The sequence below is a fragment of the Microcaecilia unicolor genome, chromosome 2 (genome assembly GCF_901765095.1).
Source record: "Microcaecilia unicolor chromosome 2, aMicUni1.1, whole genome shotgun sequence".
NCBI lineage: Eukaryota > Metazoa > Chordata > Amphibia > Gymnophiona > Siphonopidae > Microcaecilia > Microcaecilia unicolor.
The window spans coordinates 29,434,435-29,456,025 of NC_044032.1; the positions used below are offsets into that span (position 1 = coordinate 29,434,435).

General features: G+C 44.1%; 1 protein-coding gene across 1 annotated transcript in view; it reads right to left on the reverse strand.

The window, feature by feature from the left end:
- Positions 1-21,591, reverse strand: part of UBE2R2 (ubiquitin conjugating enzyme E2 R2) — a 155,097-nt gene that overhangs the window by 112,041 nt on the left and 21,465 nt on the right. Inside the window, exon 2 of the mRNA XM_030192873.1 lies at positions 15,876-15,962. Within this exon, the coding sequence (XP_030048733.1) occupies positions 15,876-15,962 (87 nt within the window). The remainder of the gene's footprint in view (positions 1-15,875; positions 15,963-21,591) is intronic.

Genomic DNA, 21,591 nt, shown 5'->3' on the forward strand with positions numbered 1-21,591 from the left:
ATCTACTTGCCAATAAAAACGATCAGCTAATTGTTCAATTTCATTAATATTGAGAGAAAGGTCCACTGCAATGATGGACCTGCACTATTTCAGAAGGTTTGATCAATTTTTTGATTACGTTCCAGCTCTGTCAGGACCTGTTTATGACGAGATGAAAGTATGAACAATTGGCAATGCCCTGAATTTCCTTGGTGACCAAACGCTGAAACATAGCGATGGATAGGTCTACAGGACCTGGAAACATCCATTTGGATGGGGCTTTGACCTAGAATGCATCATCTGCTGGCATCAGATGGGCATCAAAAGCCTCAAAGCCCGAGAAAGAGAGTCTCTGTAAATGATCTTTTTTTTTTTTTTATTTGTAAGAAGTCTTTATTATGCAATTCAAGAATACAGATTTGCTTCAATACAAAAAGAATGATGCACCAGTGCATAAATATTACATAAACGTAGGTAGAGCCAGTACACCTCTCGTCTACAACTGTAACATTCAAAACCAAACCTCAGTAGACTTCAAAGATTTCTTAAGCATTTCAGAATACACTAATTATCCCACCCATGTCCCACCCCACCCCTTCCAACTTACCCACCTTCCCTCCCTCCCAGTAAGTTTAGTGATATGACCGTATAGGCTGCCATCATTATAACATCACACTACAGATTTTGCATAGTGGTCAGAAAAATGTTTCCATATCGATTGCCATTTATTCATCTGGCGTTTTCTTACAGCTATCAACCTCTCCATCTCACATACATAACTCAATTTGCTATGCCATTTTGTGATTGGCGGGACCCCTGTTCTGTAAATGATCTTTAATAGAAAACATATCAACCACGAAAGCAAGGTGGACTTGGGCCAATGCAGATTCCTCTTCTTTCAGATTTAACACATCAGATATCAAAAGATTATGGTGTATACTTGGAGGACCAAGGGCACACACAGAGGCCTTTTCATTATTGATGATTTTATTTTTATTTATTTTTTTGTTACATTTGTACCCCACGCTTTCCCACTCATGGCAGACTCAATGCGGCTTACATATTGTATACAGGTACTTATTTGTACCTGGGGCAATGGAGGGTTAAGTGACTTGCCCAGAGTCACAAGGAGCTGCCTGTGCCTGAAGTGGGAATTGAACTCAGTTCCCCAGGACCAAAGTACACCACCCTAACCACTAGGCCACTCCTCCACTCCATAAAGGAGTTCTTGGGCAAATTACAATGTATGACCTTCCTGTGGGCCGCTCAGTAGACGAAACTCTCCGTCTTGTCCAGGCATTTCAGTACACCAACAAGCATGGAGACGTTTGCCCTGCAGGTTGGAAACCTGACAGTGAAACAATAATCCACTAAACAACTAAACTTGTGGTGTGGATACACAACAATATTCAAAAAGAGACAAAAAATCCACGCAATACAAAATGACTCACAGGGAAAAAGCCTCAAAGAACTCTTAGACCAAAACTTGATCTCACGGAGCTGAATGGACACAATGGTCCTCTCTTCATCATAGGCAAAAAAACCCTGATGCCACAGTTCTAAACAAAATCTGTTTGCTGTGGTCAAAAATACTTTTTAATGTGTATTTTTTTTCCTTTTGAAGTGATAACAAATAACTGGTTTTCTGAGCATAGATCGCTACTAGAGCGTAACAAGCTATCCAATGTTTACTGATAAACTTATCTTAGTTAAGTCTTATTCATCAGATGCTGCTCCCTGCTGTGCGGTCCTTCACATGATGCCCTGAGCCTGCAAATGGGACACCCGCACAGCTCCCAGAAAAGCTCAATACATTTTATGATATTTACCCCAAAAATAAACAGTGGATTTTCCCATGTCAATGTAATAATGGTCTATGGACTTTTCCTTTAGGAAGCCATCCAGACCCTTTTTAAACCCTACTAAGATAACCACTTTTACCTCATTCTCTGGCAACGAATTCCAGAGTTTAATTACATGTTGAGTGAAGAAACATTTTCTCTGATTCATATTAAATTTACTACTTTGTAGCTTCATCGCATGCCCCCTACAGTCTTAGTATTTTTGGAAACAGTAAACAAACGATTCACATCTACCCATTCCACTCCACTCATTTTATAGACTTCTAGCATATCTCCCCTCAGTTGTCTCTTCTCCAAGCTGAAAAGCCCTAGACGCTTCAGCCTTTCCTAATAGGGAAGTCAATCCCTTCCCCTTTATCATTTTCGTCGCCCTTCTCGGTACCTTTTCTAATTCCACTATATCCTTTTTTGAGTTGCAGTGACCAGAATTGAACACAATATTCGAGGTGTGGTCACACCATGAACCAATACAAAGGCATTATAACATCCTTACTTTTGTTTTCCATTCCTTTCCTAATAATACCTAACATTCTATTTGCTTTCTTAGCCGCCGCAGCACACTGAGAAGAACATTTCAACATATCATCAAACAACAATGCTGAGATCCCTTTCTTAGACAGTGACTCCTAACATGGAACCTTGCATTACGTAGCTATAATTCGGGTTCCTCTTTCCCACATGCATCACTTTGCACTTGTTCACATTAAATGACATCTGCCATTTAGACTTCGTCTCCCAGTATCGTAAGGTCCTCTTGTAATTTTTCACAATCCTCTCGCGATTTAACAACTTTGAATAATTTTGTGTCGTCAGCAAATTTAACTACCTCACTAGTTACTCCAATCTCTAAATTATTTATATATGTTAAAAAGCAGCGGTCCCAGCACAGACCCCTGAGTAACCCCACTATCTACCCTTCTCCATTAAGAATTCTGACCATAGATAGTTCAATTTTCATCATAAGGGTGACTGGGTTGTTGTTTTGTTCTTTTCTGTTATATTATATGGATGTCCAATAGTTTAGGTCAACTTGGCATTATCTGTACTGTCTTGAATGTTGCAAGTTGCTTTATTAATAAAAATATTTAAAGTGAAAAAATAAAAAAGAATACTGACCATTTAACCCTACTCTCTCTTTATCCTTTAACCAGTTTTTTTTAATAAACAGGACACTACCTCCTATCCAATGACTCTCCAATTTCCTCTGGAGTCTTTCATGAGGTACTTTGTCAAACACATTCTGAAAATTCAGATACACAATATCAACCAGCTCACCTTTCTCCACATGTTAGTTTACCCCTTTAAAGAAAAGTAATAGACCTACAAACTATTGCTCCTCATCTATAAGAACCTCTCCTCTGGTGAGCCTGCTTATCTCTTTTTCTTACTCCTTATTGTCCCCCTCGTGCTCTCCAATCAGCACAACAAAGCCAGCTCTTAGTTCCATCTTTTCAGGAAATCCACCACAATACTACACATCAGTTCATTTTTTTCAGTTCAAGGACCTAAACTTTGGAATAAATTACCAGCTCACCTCCGTCTTCCATCTTCCTTTTCTAAATTCAAAGCTGATTTGAAAATGTATTCCATGATGCTTATAACTAGAACAGACAATACCCTCTCCACACGCTGTAGACTGAGTTGCACCCTGAAAACCACCAACTCCCCTTCCTCTCGTATTCCCCCACCCCCCAGCTTTTCTATTATTGTATTTCCTCCCCTTACCCTCATGGTATAGTCGTCAATGCACTCCCTTTCTTTCCTAATACTTTATTGCAAGTTACTCAGATAATATTTGAGGGGCGGGGTATAAGTCTCCAAATAATAACCTTGAACTGTCACTCAAACCTTTAAGACAGTGTCCCCACCGCACAGGCATGGGTGTCTTCCCGCCTGAGCATGAGTGCGGGACAAGCAGTATAATACTAAAGCTACGAAAACTCTCAGGGGAGGCAGGAGGGATGTAAGAATATATGCCTGCTCTCCTCAGAGAACACCTGCTACAAGTAAGTAACTTTGCTTTCTCTGAGGACAAGCAGGCATAATATTCTCACATTTGGGATTCACTAGCTGCTAAGCTCACTAATGTAATTATAATCTTGGCAACTAAGGAGAAAGTGAGCCTGATGGGGAAAAAAAACGGCTGAGGATGGAGTTGGCATTCAGGTAGTAAAAAGATTTTGAAGGACTGCTTGTCTAAACCAGGTATCCTGCCTATAATTCTGCTCCAGACAGTAGTTAGCAGTAAAGATGTGGCTAGGACCACCATGTTGCCACCTTGTAAATTTCTTCAATGGAGGCAGAGTGGAAATGGGTTACTGAAGCTGCCATGGCTCTTCCACTGTGAGCAGCGACACTCCATGAAGGTCTAGAGGGAGGAGGAACCCTCCCTCTGTGTTATTAGGGTTGGAAAAGCATCTAACCCAATGGTTCCTTGCATGACAACTCTAGAGGAGGGAACCAAATTTGATGTGGCAGGGATGCTAGTTCTGAGAAGAAGCAAACAGGTCTATCGCTGGGGTTCCCTGCTGTTGGAATATTCAATGAACCACAGGCATGCTGAGGGACCATTTGTGAGGCAGAAGACCTCTGCTAAATTTGATTACTACAGCATTGTTTGCCAGTTAAACAGCTCTTAGAAATGTTTTGAGATGCTGCCCGTCCATATCTGGATTGCTTGTTGACAGAACCTGTTCCTCTAATTGTTCAGGTATTATTTGTTGCATTTGTATCCCACATTTTCCCACCTCTTTGCAGGCTCAATGTGGCTTACAATACATCATGAATAGTGGAAATAAGAAGAAAATAGACATTTGGTGTTACAGAAGGATTTTGGGTTACATGGTGAAGAAATTACATGATAGCAATACATATTACATCACAACCTGGTTATCTGGGTGAATGAGGATTATCGGATTAAGGCTGAGGTCTTGGAAAGTTCAGGGTGTTCCAGACTGCTCACAATTCAGGGAGATTTATATGTCATAAGTACATAAGTATTGCCATACTGGGACAGACCGAAGGTCCATCAAGTCCAGCATCCTGTTTCCAACAGTGGCCAATCCATGTCACAAGTAGCTGGCAAGATCCCCAAACAGTACAATACATTTTATGCTTCTTATCCTAGAAATAAGCAGTGGATTTTCTCCAACTTCATCTTAATAAAGGCTTTTGGACTTTTCTTTTATGAAACAATTCAAACCTTTTTAAACCCCACTAAGCTAACTGCTTTTATTGCATTCTCTGGCAATGAATTCCAGAGTTTAATCACATGTTAATTGAAGAAATATTTTCTCCGATTCGTTTTAAATGTTCATGTATTGCCATAATGGGACAGACCAAAGGTCCATCAAGCCCAGCATCCTGTTTCCAACAGTGGCCAATACAGGTCACAAATACCTGGCAAGAAAGCGCAATACATTTTCTGCTGCTTATCCCAGAAATATTTTCCCCAAGTCCAATTTAATAATGGTCTATGGACTTTTCCTTTAGGAAGCCGTCCAAACCTTTTTTAAACTCTGCTAAGCTAACCGCCTTTACCATTTTCTGGCAACGAATTCCAGAGTTTAATTACACATTCAGTGAAGAAAAGTTCTCTCTGATTAGATTTAAATTTACTACTTTGTAGCTTCATTGCATGCTCTCTAGTCCTAGTATTTTTGGAAAGTGTAAACAAACGCTTCACGTCTACCAGTTCCACTCCACTCATTAATTTTGTAGACCTCTATTGTATCTCCCCTCAGCCGTCTTTTGTCCAAGCTGAAGAGCCCCAGCTGCTTTAGCTTTTCCTCATAGGGAAGTCGACCCATCCCCTTTATCATTTTCGTCACCCTTGTCCTCGGAGAAATACTTTTACACTGCATTTGTTGAAAATATTTCTTCACTTTGGGCATTCACATGGAGCTGGATTAGTTTGTTTGGCATTATACTGTTATAGGTTGAGTACATTAGATGCATTACTCTTGTTGTACACTGTGTGATAAATAAGAGGCTGTCCTAGCCAGGGCAGGCCACTAGATGGCGCTGTTCCCCTAAAAATGTCCAGGATGTCTGGGGTAGGCCACTAGAGGGCGCTAGGACTGGGGAGAGCCCTGGGAGGTCCACAGGTGTAGGAGATTATGGGCTGGGTCCTGTGTAGCTAATTAACCACTTTATACCCCACCTGAGAGGTGAAAGAAAAGGAGGAGAGCTGGTAGCTGAAGAAGGAGAATCCCCCTGGAAAGAACTGGCTAAACCCTATGGACTTGTGGTGGACTGTGTGTTCAAGGAAGAAAAACAGGCTGGGGTAAGAAGTCCCTAAAGCATTAGTGTTGGACTGTGTAGCCTCAGTTCTTAGAGGAACTGTCTGTTCCAAGAAAGGACTGTGAGTCTAAAGAAAGAAAGGACTGGGTGTCCAAAGAAGAAGTAGGGTTGTGTGTCCCAGTACTGAGAAGCAGGCTGCAAAGCCTGGGGTTAGAAGTCCCCAAAGTATTGAGGTTAGTGCTGAGCCCAGGAATCTGTGTGGGGAGGCTCAGTGAGAAGATATGTAAATGTATAAAGTATTTAAACTAGAAGAACTGTGCCCAGGGGCTGGAATAAAGAATTGCCTGAATATGCTGTTGGTAAGACCTGTTTAATTTTGCCTCTGGAGAACCAGGTCACCCTGAGCGTGAAAGGATAACATGCTAATCTGCATACAATTTGCATACTGAGAACCAGCTCACCCTGAGTGAACAAGGGGCTTAGGAGCTTGAGGTTGGATTGCTCAGGATGCTGGGAAGAGACTGTTTGGAGTCCTATTCAGAGGCCACAGGCCAGTGAAGCCTGCTGGAGAGTGGGAGCCGAAGCCTCATCTTCACAACTGACACTACTGTATCTTTTTTCTACCTCTTTACATTGTACTCTAAGAGGAAAAAGCAATAAAAACTAAAATGCAATTTTTTCTTTTTTAAGAAACATGCTATTCCTGCAAGCAGCTTAACTAGGATGGAGGCTCAGAACACCAACCAGAAGCATTCAGGGCCCAATGCATAAAAGTTCTCGTTAAAAACCACATGCATGTAGACCCTCGGCAGAACTTACCAATTGGGAAATAACAAGCGATGCTCAAAGGAAATTGTATGCAAATGAACTGCATGCAATTTCAGCAAGCAGCTCGGTAGGGAAAGCTCCTTGCAATCTCAGTAAGTATCCCTGTTCTGCACATGTGCTAGGGCTTGAATACTTTTTCCTTTCCCCTGCAGTACTTGCTGGCTCCACTGTCCCCTTTCCCCTTGCAGTGTTCTGGTGCTGGCTCCTTCCTCCTGCAGCTTACTTACCTTCCCCTCTGCCCCCAATGATTTTGCTTGGGAATCTCCTCCTTGCTGAAAGCTCCCCCAGTTGACATAGGGGGCTTTCCCCACCCCTAAGCTGTTTGACACCATTTGCAACTGATAATATCCTTGCTGAAAGCCCACCCCCAGCTGTTTCTCTGCCCCTCTAAAGCTGTTCTCTGCTCTCCAACAAGTTTTGCTATTGAAAAATACAGCAGACTGCTCTTCCCCAAAGTCTCCCTCACACGACAGCTCCAGACATGAAGGAAATTTTTGCAGGTGAAAAGGTAGATGCTCCTTTCTATGCACTGCTCAGAATGCTTCTTTTAATACTAATGAGCTCTCTGTAATACATTTGAATAGGATTATCGTTCGCTGCTATCCTGAATGGTAAAAACCATACAGAACCCTTTATACATTAGATGCTAGCTAGAGCCAGTTTAAAATTAGATGTTGCTAGCACATTAAACTTTGAGCATCAGCCCATCAGTCACAACTGAGAAAGTTAAACCCACCCTCCATAAGGCCTTCTGGTCCATACGATAATGCTAGATATAAAACCAAGCACAAACCAGCAACCCTTGAGTTTGAGCCCAGGTGTGTCACTGAAGCAGCTTGCGCAAAACCATAAAAGAGCCCACTGGGGACTATCTCTCCCCTAGTCAACTCAGATAAGCCCCCCCCCCTCCAATCTCAAGTTGGGTGGGGAAGGTATCTGAACCCTAAATCTTTGCTTGCCACTCTTAGATGCAGCCATCAAATCAAGCACCAGGGTTCTCTTTTCACTCTTCCTTTTGTAGGAAGAGCATAACCACTCAAAACCCCAACACCACTCATGTGGCACCACAGCAAGTATGAACAAGAGGCTGGGAGCAAGCCTAGGGAAAACATGCTACAACAAAAAAATGGCAACCCTTACTGCTGGTGGGGAAATCCCCTGCTCCAACAGTTCCATTGTCCTAAGGGCTCATCTGACTCACCAGTGCCATGGTTCTGATGTCTGAGCCAGTAAACGAAGCGACAATCCAGACTACTGCCCCCTTGAGGTGCTGCACAGATGGCAATGTGAGGTGGCCAACTCCAGATCTCCCAGCACACAACAGCTGCAGTGCAGGGGAATCCCTATGAAATCTGCTCTAAGAGTGCTCCTCCCTCCATGCATTTAAACAGGAGCCTCACTGCTCCCCTAATATGACCCTCAAATAGCTACTACTTGCTCATGCCAATCTCTCCTTTTTTCCACCAAGGCAGCATCAGCAGAGGGAGGAGGGGCTGAGGCTTAAGATGGGAAATTCATTAAAAAAGGGGTATAGCAGACCCCCTCCCCCAACCAAATAAGCATGGAGCACGTCCCTGCCTCAGCCTATCATCCCAGAGCAGAGACCTGCAGGTCACAGGCTCTTAAAGTGGCCACCTCACACTGTCACCAAGGCACACAGGATAGAGTTTAGAAACAAGTAGGACTCTTCCTGCTGCTCTATCAGAGGAAATGCCACAGGCCCAAGGACTCAATCACAGGAGCCACAGTGAGAACTGTGTCCCAGATAGTCTGGCCTGGTCAAAGATCTTGCTGTACGAGTCCCAACTGCAACCATCTGCTGGAATGAGAGAAGACTGGCAGGTTTCAACTAATGTAGCACACCTTAAAGCAGATACTGAAAGCTCTGTGATCCATATGACCAGACATATCTGGCTGTGCTGGAGTAGGCTTTTAAAGCAATTCCAGTATTTGGGGAATAAGACCAATGTGAGGCAAACTTCTTTGGTCTGTGCCCCAAAACTGGAGAAGAAATCATGAACAAGTATGCACATGTTAAATTCATATATGTAACATACAAAAATTATATTATATATCTATATATACATATGACTTTGTATGACCCCTGAAGCAGATGGGCTTGTCCCATCGGAACATGGCCCTGTGTTGGGACTGGCACACCTATGGTGCTGAAGGTAAAATTATGCCTTACCTGCTGATAATTTTCTTTCCTTTAGTAGCAGCAGATGAATCCAAGAACTGGTGGGTTATGTCCATCTACCAGCAGGTGGAGATAGATTACAAAGCTGAAGGCAGTGATACCAGACGGCCAGCTCCTCCTTCACCTCAGTACATGTCTCATCACCAAGCAGAATCAGACAAGAAACCAGGAAGCCTTCCTCACCAACCATACAAAACAGAAACTTATCAGTCTGATTTAAGAGAAACCATGACTGCGATGAAGTCCTCTTCGGTGGTTTCTGTTCTCTTTCCTTACTTTTTTTTTTTTTTTGAAACTAAATACCAGGACAAGAACAGATAGGCAAAACAAGCGTGGCTGACAACGGCCGGGATCCTGGATTCATCTGCTGCTACTAAAGGAAAGAAAATTATCAGCAGGTAAGGCATAATTTTACCTTCCTTAGCGTATGCAGCAGATTAATCCAAGAACTGGTGGGATGTACCAAAGCAAACCCTAAACAGGGTGGGAAGCAGCCGCTCCCCGAAACAGAACTGCCACTGCAAAGGCAGCATCTGAATAGTGAAAGTACACCCGCTCCTCCCAGAAGTAGATAGTAAACTCGTGAAACGAGCCTGGAATGCCACCGGCAGGACGCAACCTTTCCAAAAAATCCACAAAGTATCTGCAATCCAACGAGAAAAAAAAAAAAAAAAATCAGATCAGCCCAGAGGATGCCATCCCACAGCAAGAACCAGCGACAAAAACAAAGAGAAGATCTGAACGCTGAAAAATATGCAACATCTGCAAACACTGGTGAGCCCTCTGAACATCCAGAAGACGAAGTGCCATGCACTTCGTGTGAAAATCCCCCTCCCGAGAGGGAAGAAAGAGGCTGAAAAAGAAAAGCCAAATCACAGCCGGAAAAGAAGGAGGAACCGAAAGCAAGGTCACTCGAGACTCAGCAAATCGCAGAAAAAAAAACAGCTCGGCATGGCTGTGCTAAACATTCAGACACTCTGCATGCCGAAGAACTGGCGACTAAGAACACTGCTAATAAGTTCCTAAGTGAAGCATTCTGCAAAGGAACAAAAAGGAGTCCGAAGCAATCCTCAGTAGACAAGGAGCCTGAAGCTAGGCTCAGAGAATATGAACAAGGTTTCAGGGAAAAGAAGGTTTCAGCAGCGGAGGAGCAAAGCACTCTGCAAGAAATTTACCACCTCCGAGTGCAAGGCCAGACCAGGCCCTTCTGCAACCCATCCTGCAAAAAGAACTCAATCGCTGAGGAACAGTCGCTCGCAATGAAGACCAAGCGTGGGCCGCAACCAGCCTCAAAAAAATCCTCAACACCCGAGAATATGCGGTTCCAGTGGACCGTGGACCACATACAAGATCACAACAGAATAGTAACCATAGTGTCCAAAGAACTCTGTTCCTCAGAGTCTGCCTCTCAAAAAACCAGGCCGTAAGACCAAAACGAGAGGGATCACCCACTGAGGAGCGGACCCAGAAGGAACAGCCCGGAGTCAAGCGCATCCAAAACAAAGGCACCACCAGGGCACCGTGGTTAATCCAGAGCTACCAGAATGACTCGACCCCAGTGGAGCGATCCAAAAAGAACTCTGAAGCAGAGAGGCCACAGAGGAAACACTATCAAAGAACGTCCTCCGGCTAAGGAAGCAATAGAATAACCAGCCCTGCCGAATCACCCTCTCTCCAATGACAGAAGAAAGAAGACACCTGGGTGTCCAGCAGGTACACCATCCGATCTACCTACGGAGCTCTCTACCTGAGGCCTTGTTGGAGAAGCACTGGTGTGGAATAACCATTCTGCTGAGACCAGAAGATGCCAGAAAAGAGAACTCACCGTAGGAAAAGCCCGCAAAGTGTGCCACGTAAAAACGGAACACGAAGTCCTCCACCCAACTCAATGGGAGTGGGAGTGATGGCCATAGTCTGACTCCGTCGAGGAAGCAGCCACCGCCTCATCTTCGCCGATGGCACAAGCACCGCCTAGCCCACAACATGTCCTGAAGTGCTAGAAGACGATCAGCACCAAAAGCAGGTTCAGGCGGGGGAGACAGCAAAAGCACCGCCTGGCCTGCAATGTGTCCTGAAAGGCTGGAAGACGAACAGCACTAAAAGCAGATCCAGATAGGAGATCAGCTACTCCGTCCCCTGTGCCATCCATCACCCCGGAGGCGGCAAAGGGTTCTCCAGTCCGAGAGACTCGCATCCGTGACCACCACCATCCACTATGGAGGCGCCAAGGCATCCCTTCCACAGGGAGGAATTGCGAAGCCACCAGTTCATGCGCAGGCGTACCTAGAAAAGACACTGCTGACACTCCTAGGAGACCACCAATTGAGAAGCAAGAGCTGTAGATGTCATCTATGAGCACTGCCACAGCACTACCTCCAAAGTGTCCGCCAGAGAGCCCAAGATATGAATGAATAGCCAGGCCCGAGGACTCAGCACACCCAAGTCTGAACCTAGATCCTCCAGTCCCCGGTCAAGAAAAAAAAATTGTACCAGAGGTGTCTGGAATGGGACGAGGTGGCTCATTTGAAGGGTGATCACCCAGCTCAAGGATTCCAAGAAGACCCGGGAAGATAAACTCTCGGATCTCATCTAGAGCGAGGTGCACTCTGATGCTGTCCCTGCGGAGAATGCCGAAGAACTCCCAAACCTAGGAAAAGGTGAATGGAGCCATAGCCATGCCGACTGGCAAAGCCTGGAACTGAACATGAGGGCTCAGAACGGCCAAACAGAGAAACTGCAGATGAGGGGGCCAAATAGGAAAGAAAATAAACGCTTCTTAAGGGAGAAGTGCAAGTTAAATTGAAGTAGCTCTGAATATAGCTAGCTGTCCAATATAAAGAAAAAGTGCAAAAGTGCAATAACAACTTTAGAGCCACTGCAACAAACAGCTAGTTAGAGGTGCCACAGATAAAGTGGAAGCTGGAGCTGGAATGCAATAGATTGATCAGTGTCAGAGAGCAAAACTAGAACAGCAGAGCTGCTGTGGGAAACCACCACAGCTAACCTTTGCCACTGTAGCCTAGTGTAAACTGTCCCTGCTATGGAAAGAACTGTCTGACAAGGCAAGCAATATGAGAGAGGGAAGTAAAATATGCCCCATAAAAAAGGAGCCGAGGGCCACAGCTTCTAATATGATGCACAAACAAACCTTAAACCTGTGACCTTCAGGCTGAAAGCCAACCATGTTCCAGAAAAATATAACTATTTTGCGGAAACTACTGTACCTGGAGCAAATGCCCCCATGACAGCACTGAGGTTCCATGGTTACCTTGGAGACCAGAGCACTAGCCCAGAAAACAACAATATGTAACATTTCCCACAGGTGGAGCCAAAGGCACTAAGCCTAGAAACTCCCATGTAAAGGAGCAAAAGGTGCAGGAACACCCCCCCCCCCCCCCCCCCCGAAAACCTACTGCACCTGGTACTCCCAGGCAGTCTCCCATCCAAGTAGGAGTGGCCTAGTGGTTAGGGTGGTGGACTTTGGTCCTGAGGAACTGAGTTTGATTCCCACTTCAGGCACAGGCAGCTCCTTGTGACTCTGGGCAAGTTACTTAACCCTCCATTGCCCCATGTAAGGCGCATTGAGCCTGCCATGAGTGGAAAAGCGCGGGGTACAAGCGTAACAAAAAAAAAAACCCAGCTAGGCCCAACCCTGCTGCGCTTCCAAGATCAGAGACCAGGCACACTCAGGGTGGTGTGCTCGTAGGCAATGCCAGTACTGCCAGCAGTGTGTTCTTTCTAGTAAAAAAGGTGCCGGTACTCAAATGCTAGGCCACCCTTCAGGGTTGGGGTCATCACTGAGGATCCACCCCCCAATAGCCAGGCCCCCTGCAATGAGTCATAGAATCTATGACAAGGCAGAATTGGTGTGTAGAGCCTGAGCTCTTTCATTAAAACTTGTGTTCCATGGGTCAATTTTAGCAGACAATGGAAAAGGTGCCGGTACTCAGTACCCCCAAGTACCCCCTCAAAAAAGCCCCGACTGCCAGTATAAAAAGAGTTTCACAAAGGAAGAAGGGAAACTTCCAAGCTGTTCAAGCAACTGCCCTCAGAGAAAAACTGAGGGGACAGAAAAGTCTGTAAATAAAAACACTAAAATAGGCCCTTTCAGCGGCCCAACATACAAGGAGTCCTGCTCCGATGCTGTTCAACGTTTCCAACACCAGGAATAGCCTTAGCCAACGCAGGAACTTTAAGAAAATCTAAACTCACCACAGACAGCAAGGCCTATTGCTATCAATGTACCCACTTAGGCAAACATGGCTTTCCAGCTCAGGTGATTCTTGCTGCCTTTGTGCAGAAAGGGACTGCCCTGAAAAGACTCCCTCCGAATAGAGGAAGGCAGGGGATAAATGGACCCTACTGCTGAGCTGGAGAGAAAACATCCCCTCTTTGGGGCAGGGTCCGTCAGAGGAGACAGACAGGGAACAAGCCAGAAAACTCCAAAGGCTGAACTATAAAGGAACTGTCACCTACCAGACTTCTGCAACATATAGCATACAGCAGAATGAGCTTGGGGGGGGGGGGGGGGGGGGGGCAGAAATCCAGAAATCCCCTGGGGAAGCCCCCAGTGGCTGACGTGCATCCTGAAAAAAACAAGGCACATCACAGGACCATCAGATTCTTTTTGGAAAACTTAACCCTCTAGAACCCATCTGCCCGAGATAGGCATAAAAACTCCCCCAATCACGAAAAGGGCTACTGAGACCAAGCTCTCTAAGAAGAAAGGTTCAAATTAAGGGTCCCAGAGCAGAGAATATCCTGCTCAGAAGAAATAGAAACAGCTTAAAGTAGTTCTGTTCTTCCCCTGGTCCCCTTGCATAGTGGGGGCAGTTTGAGAAGAATTTGTGCCACTGCCCCAGCTACATGCAAACAGTTTCTGACTCAACAGTGATTTTGGTAAAGGAAACCAAAGGCTGGAGAAAATAAAGGGGAATCCTGTACCAGCAGTCTCCAATGGAACACGAGGTCCTTTAGGAGAAGCCACCCCAACCCCCTGCTCACATCAAGGCCGCAGGGCGGGAAAGGATCAGAGCTAATATCAGGAGAAAAGAGAGGGCCACGCCAGCAAAAAGGCATGCATTCCTGCCATTTTAGCGCGGGAAAAGGCTGCTTGGGGAAGGGGAACCAGCACTTCCCTCCCCAGCGTTCAAACACGCCACCACACAGAGTCCCACTGCAGAGCATCTGCTACCGCAGCGGGAACAGCTTTCAAATGCCAGTGTCGCCCACATTAAAGCACGGTACCCCCGCACCAAAAAGGGAAAGGCAGGGACTCACCGAACAGCAGGTGTCTCCGGAGGAGAAGCAGAGTCCCACAGACGCAGCAGCCTGCAGCCTAACCGGCACACAGACAAAACAACCCTGTACTGCCCGGTCCTGTCAGAAATCTTCTGTTTTGTTTTTTTAACACCAAATGAAGGCAAAGGAACCCTCTTTTTTTTTTTTTTTACTGGTGAGGAAGGCTAGAGCTCTGAAGACCGTGAGGCAAGGGTGAAGCAGGGACCCAGAAGACTGAGTATGCCCCCAAAGTCGGCACCACCACCCAGACACCCCTAAACTCAACTGGCCCACAGGACCCAGGAGTATCTCCAACAGACAAATCCAGGAGCTGCTGAAGTGCTGTCCACCACCTGCTGGAGATAGAGATGTACTGAGGTGAAGGAGCAGCTGGCCATCTGGTATCACTGCCTTCAGCTTTGTAATCTCTATCTCCACCTGCTGGTAGATGGACACAACCCACCAGTTCTTGGAGTCATCTGCTGCATAAGCTAAGGAATAAAGATTAACGAATCTAGTTGTGAAGATTTTTTGGTCCACCTCTACGATATGGATTTTCTTTGGATTATACGTAGGGGCTCTACCTTTACCTTTGGGTTTGGATTTGCATGTTAAACTCATAGCATATGTTATGATGCAACATCTTTTTGGGCAGACTGGATGGACCAATCTGACATCATCTACTATGTTCTGCCATCTGCTGGTTGGGGGACAAGTTTATTTTTGGACCACTTCTGTTGAATTTCTAAAATACATTTTAAGTTAAACAGATTCAGAATGTTTAATCCTGATAACTTACAAATAAATGAATCTATACTCTGTAAAATGAGCAAAAAGTGACTGCAAACAAATAAGACATTTAGTCTCTCAAGTTCACCTTTCTGCTTCTATAATAAGATCAATGGCTTCCAGTAGTTCTTGTGGAGGGGGGGGGGGGGGGGGGGGGGGAGACAGCCATTCAGGTTTTTTATGATATCTGCCATAAATATGCATGAAACGTTCATGCAATGGGGAAAATGCATATGACTTGTATACACCTTCACCGTGGATATCCTAAAAACCCAATTGGCTGAGAGTCCTGAGAACAGACATAGGAAATCACTAGTGTAGACCATAAAGAAAAAGGACCAGCGCCAAAACCTACTGTAAGGATCCTCTCTGCAGTTATCCCATATTTTCTTGGATTATAATATGAATGGTAGAAGCGAAATAAACCAAACACACACAAAAAAACATACCCACCATTGACTGGTACTTACAACAAATTCATTTTCTTTAGGACTAAGTCTAGAGAAAGAAAATTCTATAAAACTCTAGGCCTATGAATAAAATACACCGTTTACAACCTTATACCTGACTAGATATGTGGCTAGAATAAATATACTCAGCCTATTGGTAAAGCTCACATTCTTCTCCAATCTGCTGCTGTTGTCAATACAACTAAAGGTGACGCTTAGGGTTAAATAGAAAAATAAGTACCTTACCTCATAGATGTTCGGGTGCCACATTTTGGTCAGGAATCTGAAGGTAGGAGGTGAGTACGGATAGTCAATGGGGAATTTAATGTGAGCCTGCAAAAAAAAAAAAAAAGTAAACCTTCATAATTCAATAGATGTGTAACATACCAATAATATTCCTTCCCCTGACCTTATACATGTTATGAAGAATTTTTTTACCTCCTGTGAACAGCAAAAGAAATACCACTGCAAGAGAAATATACTCAAGTAGAATAGATAGAACAACTTCATACTTTACAGACGTAGCTCACGAGAACATAGTAAGAAACCCTTAAGTTGCAGAACATTATATCTTGTAATCAAGGATTGGCCAAAAACAAGCAAACATGAAAAATACGCAGGAAATCTCACATCTGCAATTCCAGCAAAACTGAATGAACAACACTTGCTGAAATGTTTACATCTGAGCTCAAAGGTTAGCTTTGAAGCCTAACTGGATCAGGCTGTTGCCCAGGGCTACCTCTGTTCTGCTTTATCTAGTCTCAACAGTAGCACTCCAATGTGAACTCCATGTGCAATGCACTCCAGAAGTGCCATTGTCTGGAACCAGAGCAATGGTTACAAAGCTTATCAGATGTTACCCACCTCATAGAGACTCCCTATATAGAAAGGATGCAATCGAATTAAAACTTAAAATGACCTCACAGCTGGAGTGAGTTTTGATGGCGACTCTGGCAACTCCAGAAGTTGAAATGTAGATGGAAAGCGATGACCACAAATGCTTGCAGTCTAAACAATAAAGTTCATGACCTTCAAAGCCCTGATGTTGGAGGCAGACTTAGACATTGTTGCGATCACAGAGACGTGGCTCAATGGTTCCCGTGAATGGGATGCAAACATACCAGGCTATAATCTATTTAGGAAGGATAGAGATGGTCGTAAAGGTGGAGGAGTAGCTCTATATGTGAGAAATGATATCGCAGCGACTGAAGTGACAGGGACCTGGGGAAAGGAAGAAACGATATGGATCACCTTAAAAAGAGATGATAGAATCTCTGTCCACGTGGGTGTTGTCTACAGACCCCCCAACACAATTGGAGGAACTAGATAAAGATCTGATCGCAGATATTCAAAAGTTGGGAAAGAAGAGAGAGGTGCTGTTGCTGGGAGATTTCAATCTGCCGGATGTAGATTGGAAGGTTCCATCTGTGGAATCGGAAAGAAGTAGAGAGATCATGGATGCTTTTTAAAGTGCTCTGCTCAGACAAATGGTGACGGAACCCACGAGTGAGGGAGCGACGCTGGATCTGGTGCTCACAAATGGGGATAGTGTGTCAAATGTCCGAGTGGGTGCCCACCTGGGCAGCAGTGACCATCAACATGATAGCTGAAGTGGAGGGCGGCCACTCAAAACTCAAAGTCCTGGATTTCAAGCATGCTGACTTTAGTAAAATGGGGGAATACCTGAAGAAGGAGATGATGGGCTGGGAGGACGTATGAGAAGTGGAAGGGCAGTGGTCCAGGCTGAAAGAAGCTATAAATAGGGCCATAAACCTTTATGTAAGGACAGTAAATAAAAGAGAAAAACGATATGGTTCAACAAGCAAGTGGCTGAGAAAATAAAGGCTAAAGAGTTGGCTTTCCTGAAATACAAAAAAAACTGAAGAGGAGGAACACGGAGAGGAATACTGGATGAAACTGTAAGAAGCCAAGAGAGAGATATGTCTGGCGAAAGTGCAAGCGGAAGAACAAATGGCTAGAAACGTAAGGAGGGGTGACAAAAATTTCTTCAGGTATATTAGTGAAAGAAGGAAGACTATTGCTCATAATATTTTACTGCTTTTTATTATGTGTTATTTAAATCATTCTACAGACATATCTTCCTTATTTCTTAATTTAGAACAAACCTCTTACTCTGTTCATAATTAAACCTTTTGCAATATAATGTAAGCCACATTGAGCCTGCAAATAGGTGGGAAATGTGGGGTACAAATGCAGCAAATAAATAAATAAAAAGGGAATTGTGAGACTGAAAGATGCTGCGAACCGCTATGTAGATAATGATGAAGAAAAAGCAAATTTGCTAAATAGATACTTTTGTTCTGTTTTCACAGAAGAAAATCCTAGAGAAGGACCGCAATTGACTGGCAAAAGCACTAATGAGAATGGAGAGGACAGAGCACCGTTCATTGAAGAGTGTGTATGAACAACTTGAAAATCTAAAGGTGGACAAAGCCGTGGGACAGGACGGGAACCACCCCAGGATATTGAGGGAACTCAGAGAGGTTCTGGCGGGTCCTCTTAAAGATTTGTTCAATAAATCCTTGGAGACGGGAGAGGTTCCGTGGGATGGAAGAACAGTGGATGTGGTTCCTCTTCACAAAAGTGGTGATGGGGAAGAACCTGGAAACTACAGGCCGGTAAGCCTCACTTCGGTTATTGGAAAAGTAATGGAAGCGATGCTGAAGGAAAGGATAGTGAATGTCCTGGAAGCCAATAAGTTGCAAGATCAGAGACAACATGGTTTCACCAAAGGGAAATCGTGCCAAACGAATCTCATTGAATTTTTTGACTGGGTGACCGGAGAATTGAATCAGGGACGTACTATAGACATAATCTACTTATATTTCAGCAAAGCTTTTCACATGGTTCCCCACAGGAGGCTCTTGAATAAACTTGACAGGCTGAAAATAGGACCTGACGTGGTGAACTGGATTAGGAACTGGTTGACGGACAGAAGCCAGAGGGTGGTGGTTAATGGAATTCGCTCAGATGAGGGAAAGGTGAGTAGTGGAGTGCCTCAGAAATCGGTGCTAGGGCAGATTCTGTTCAATATATTTGTGAGTGACATTGCCGAAGGGTTAGAAGGTAAAGTCTGCCTTTTTGCGGATGATACTAAGATTTGTAACAGAGTGGACACCCGGGAGGGAGTGGAAAACATGAAAAAGGATCTGCGGAAGCTACAAGAATGGTCTAAGGTTTGGCAATTAAAATTCAATGCGAAGAAATGCAAAGTGATGCACTTAGGGAGTAGAAATCCACGGGAGACGTATGTATTAGGCGGTGAGGGTCTGATATGTACGGACGGGGAGAGGGATCTTGGGGTGATAGTATCTGAGGATTTGAAGGTGAGGAAACAGTGTGACAAGGCATGAGCCATAGCTAGAAGGTTGCTAGGCTGTATAGAGAGAGGTGTGACCAGCAGAAGAAAAGAGGTTTTAATGCTCCTGTGTAAGTCGTTGGTGAGGCCCCGCCTGGAGTATTATGTTCAGTTTTGGAGGACGTATCTTGCTAAGGATGTAAAAAGAATTGAAGCGGTGCAAAGAAAAGATATGAGAATGGTATGGGATTTGCGTTACAAGACATATGAGGAGAGACTTGCTGACCTGAACATGTATACCCTGGAAGAAAGGAGAAACGATAGACGTTCAAATATTTGAAAGGTATTAATCCGCAAACGAATCTTTTCCATAGATGGGAAGATGATAGAACTAGAGGAGAAGAATTGAGGTTGAAGGGGGGCAGAATCGGGAGTACCGTCAGGAAGTATTTTTTCACAGAAAGGGTGCTGGATAAATGGAATGCCCTCCCGCGGGAGGTGGAGGAGATGAAAATGGTAATGGAATTCAAACATGCATGAGATAAACACAAAGGAGTACTGTTTAGAAGGAATGGATCCACAGAATCTTAGCAGAGATTGGGTGGCAACACCAGTAATTGGGAAGCAAAACCAGTACTGGGCAGACTTCTATGCCCTGATCATGACTGAATAAATATGGATGCGCTAGAGTGTAAATTTTAAGGGGCTTCAACATTAGCTTCAGAACTTTTAGTACAAGAACAGTGCTGGGCAGACTTTTACGCTCTGTGGCCTTAGAATGACAAAAGGAAAATCAGACTCTGGTATACATAAAAAAGCATTGCATACCATGTAAAATGAGCATTTTGTTGAGCAGACTGTATGGACCATACAGGTTCTGTCATCATTTTACTATGTTACTAAATGCATGACTAAGATTAAAAATGTTAACATCGAATTGTTAACTCTCATCACAGTGTTACTCAACTAAAAAAGGACTCAAAGGATCATAACCTAAATGGATAATGCCATCACTCCTAAAAAAAATGGTTCTAGCCTTATGCTACGTAAGTGAAATCTCTTCTTTCAGCAGAACCTGCTACAAATAAACATATTCTTACTTAACTATGAATCCAATGCAAAAGCATTTCTGATACATAGTAACGTATGAACTTCCAGACTAAATTAAAGTTAAACAGCCCGCCTAGATTTCTTGACTTTTGTCTCATAAAAGCATAATAGCAGCCATACTGGGTCAGACCAATGATCCATCTAGTCCACTATCCTGTTTCCAACAGTGGCCAATCCAGGTCACAAGTACCTGGCAGAAACCTAAATAGTAGCAAAATCCCAAGGCAAACAAAACTGTGTTCAATACTAAGACGATGCACAAGAAAAGGGTAAGAGAATATCAATTACAACTGTTATGACAGCAAGCTTCAAGATACCACTACCTTTAAATGAGAACCATCAAGTAAAAAAGGTAAACCTCTCTGGATCCTGTAAACCTCTTTGGATCCTGTAAAGTACAGAGGTTCATTCATACAGAATGATATATATTAATGAATTTTTTTTTACTCAAGTGGAATAGTGTAAATACAGCAGTGATCAGAAGAAAAATAGAGTTCCAGTAGGAATCCATTTCCATTGTGCTTCATTTGCTTTAAAGTGTCAGAACTTCAAGACAGCCAGCTCTAGCCACAAACTGGTCCAAATGAAATGCTCTCTTTACAAGCCTGTCCAATATAGAATACTAGGTGAAAAGTAATGTTTGACTTGTGGATGCCACTCCATTCTTGGCCACTAAGTACTGGGAGCACTGCTCACCTGGTTTTGAATTCTTACTACATAACTGACTAAAATACGGGAAAATTAGGTTCTTACCTTGGTAATTTTCTTTCCTTTATCATAGCAGATGAATCCATTATGAATGGGTTGTGTCCATCAACCAGCAGGGGGAGATGGAGCTAGCTGGCCATGAGGCACTATGGTTTTTCAGTGCTCTCTATCTGCCTCTTCAGTATTTGAAGCTTCCAAAACAGTATTACACCACAAAGCAGTATAACGAACTTTCCTCACAGCGGACGAACGCCCCAGAACAGGAGCAGTAATTCAAAGGAGGGACGAACTCAACCTCCTGTAACAGAACAGAAATCCTGAAGACTGTTTTCCAACTTCTCCCAATGAGGGAACATATCTACAGGAAAAAACTGAACATTGAACATAAAACAACATCAATCACTCACTGAATCACTGAGGGAGGGCTCATGGATTCATCTGCTATGACTAAAGGAAAGAAAATTACCAAGGTAAGAACCTAATTTTCCCTTCCTTGTCATCAAGCAGATGAATCCATTACGAATGGGATGTATCAAAGCAATCCCTAGATAGGGTGGGAACAAGCCACACCATGCGTCAGCACTTGTGCTCCAAAATGCGCGTCTCTCCTGGCAGCCATATCCAGCCTGTAATGTCGGGCAAAAGAGAGCTTAGAAGCCCATGTCGCTGCACTGCATATCTCTTGAAGAGAGAGTGCTCCAGTTTCAGCCCAAGAAGAGGAAATCGCTCGTGTGGAATGTGCCTTGAAGGCTTCAGACGGCCAGATAGGCTGAAAAAATAGCTTCCTTGAGCCAACGGGCTATAGTGGCTTTAGATGCTGGAGAC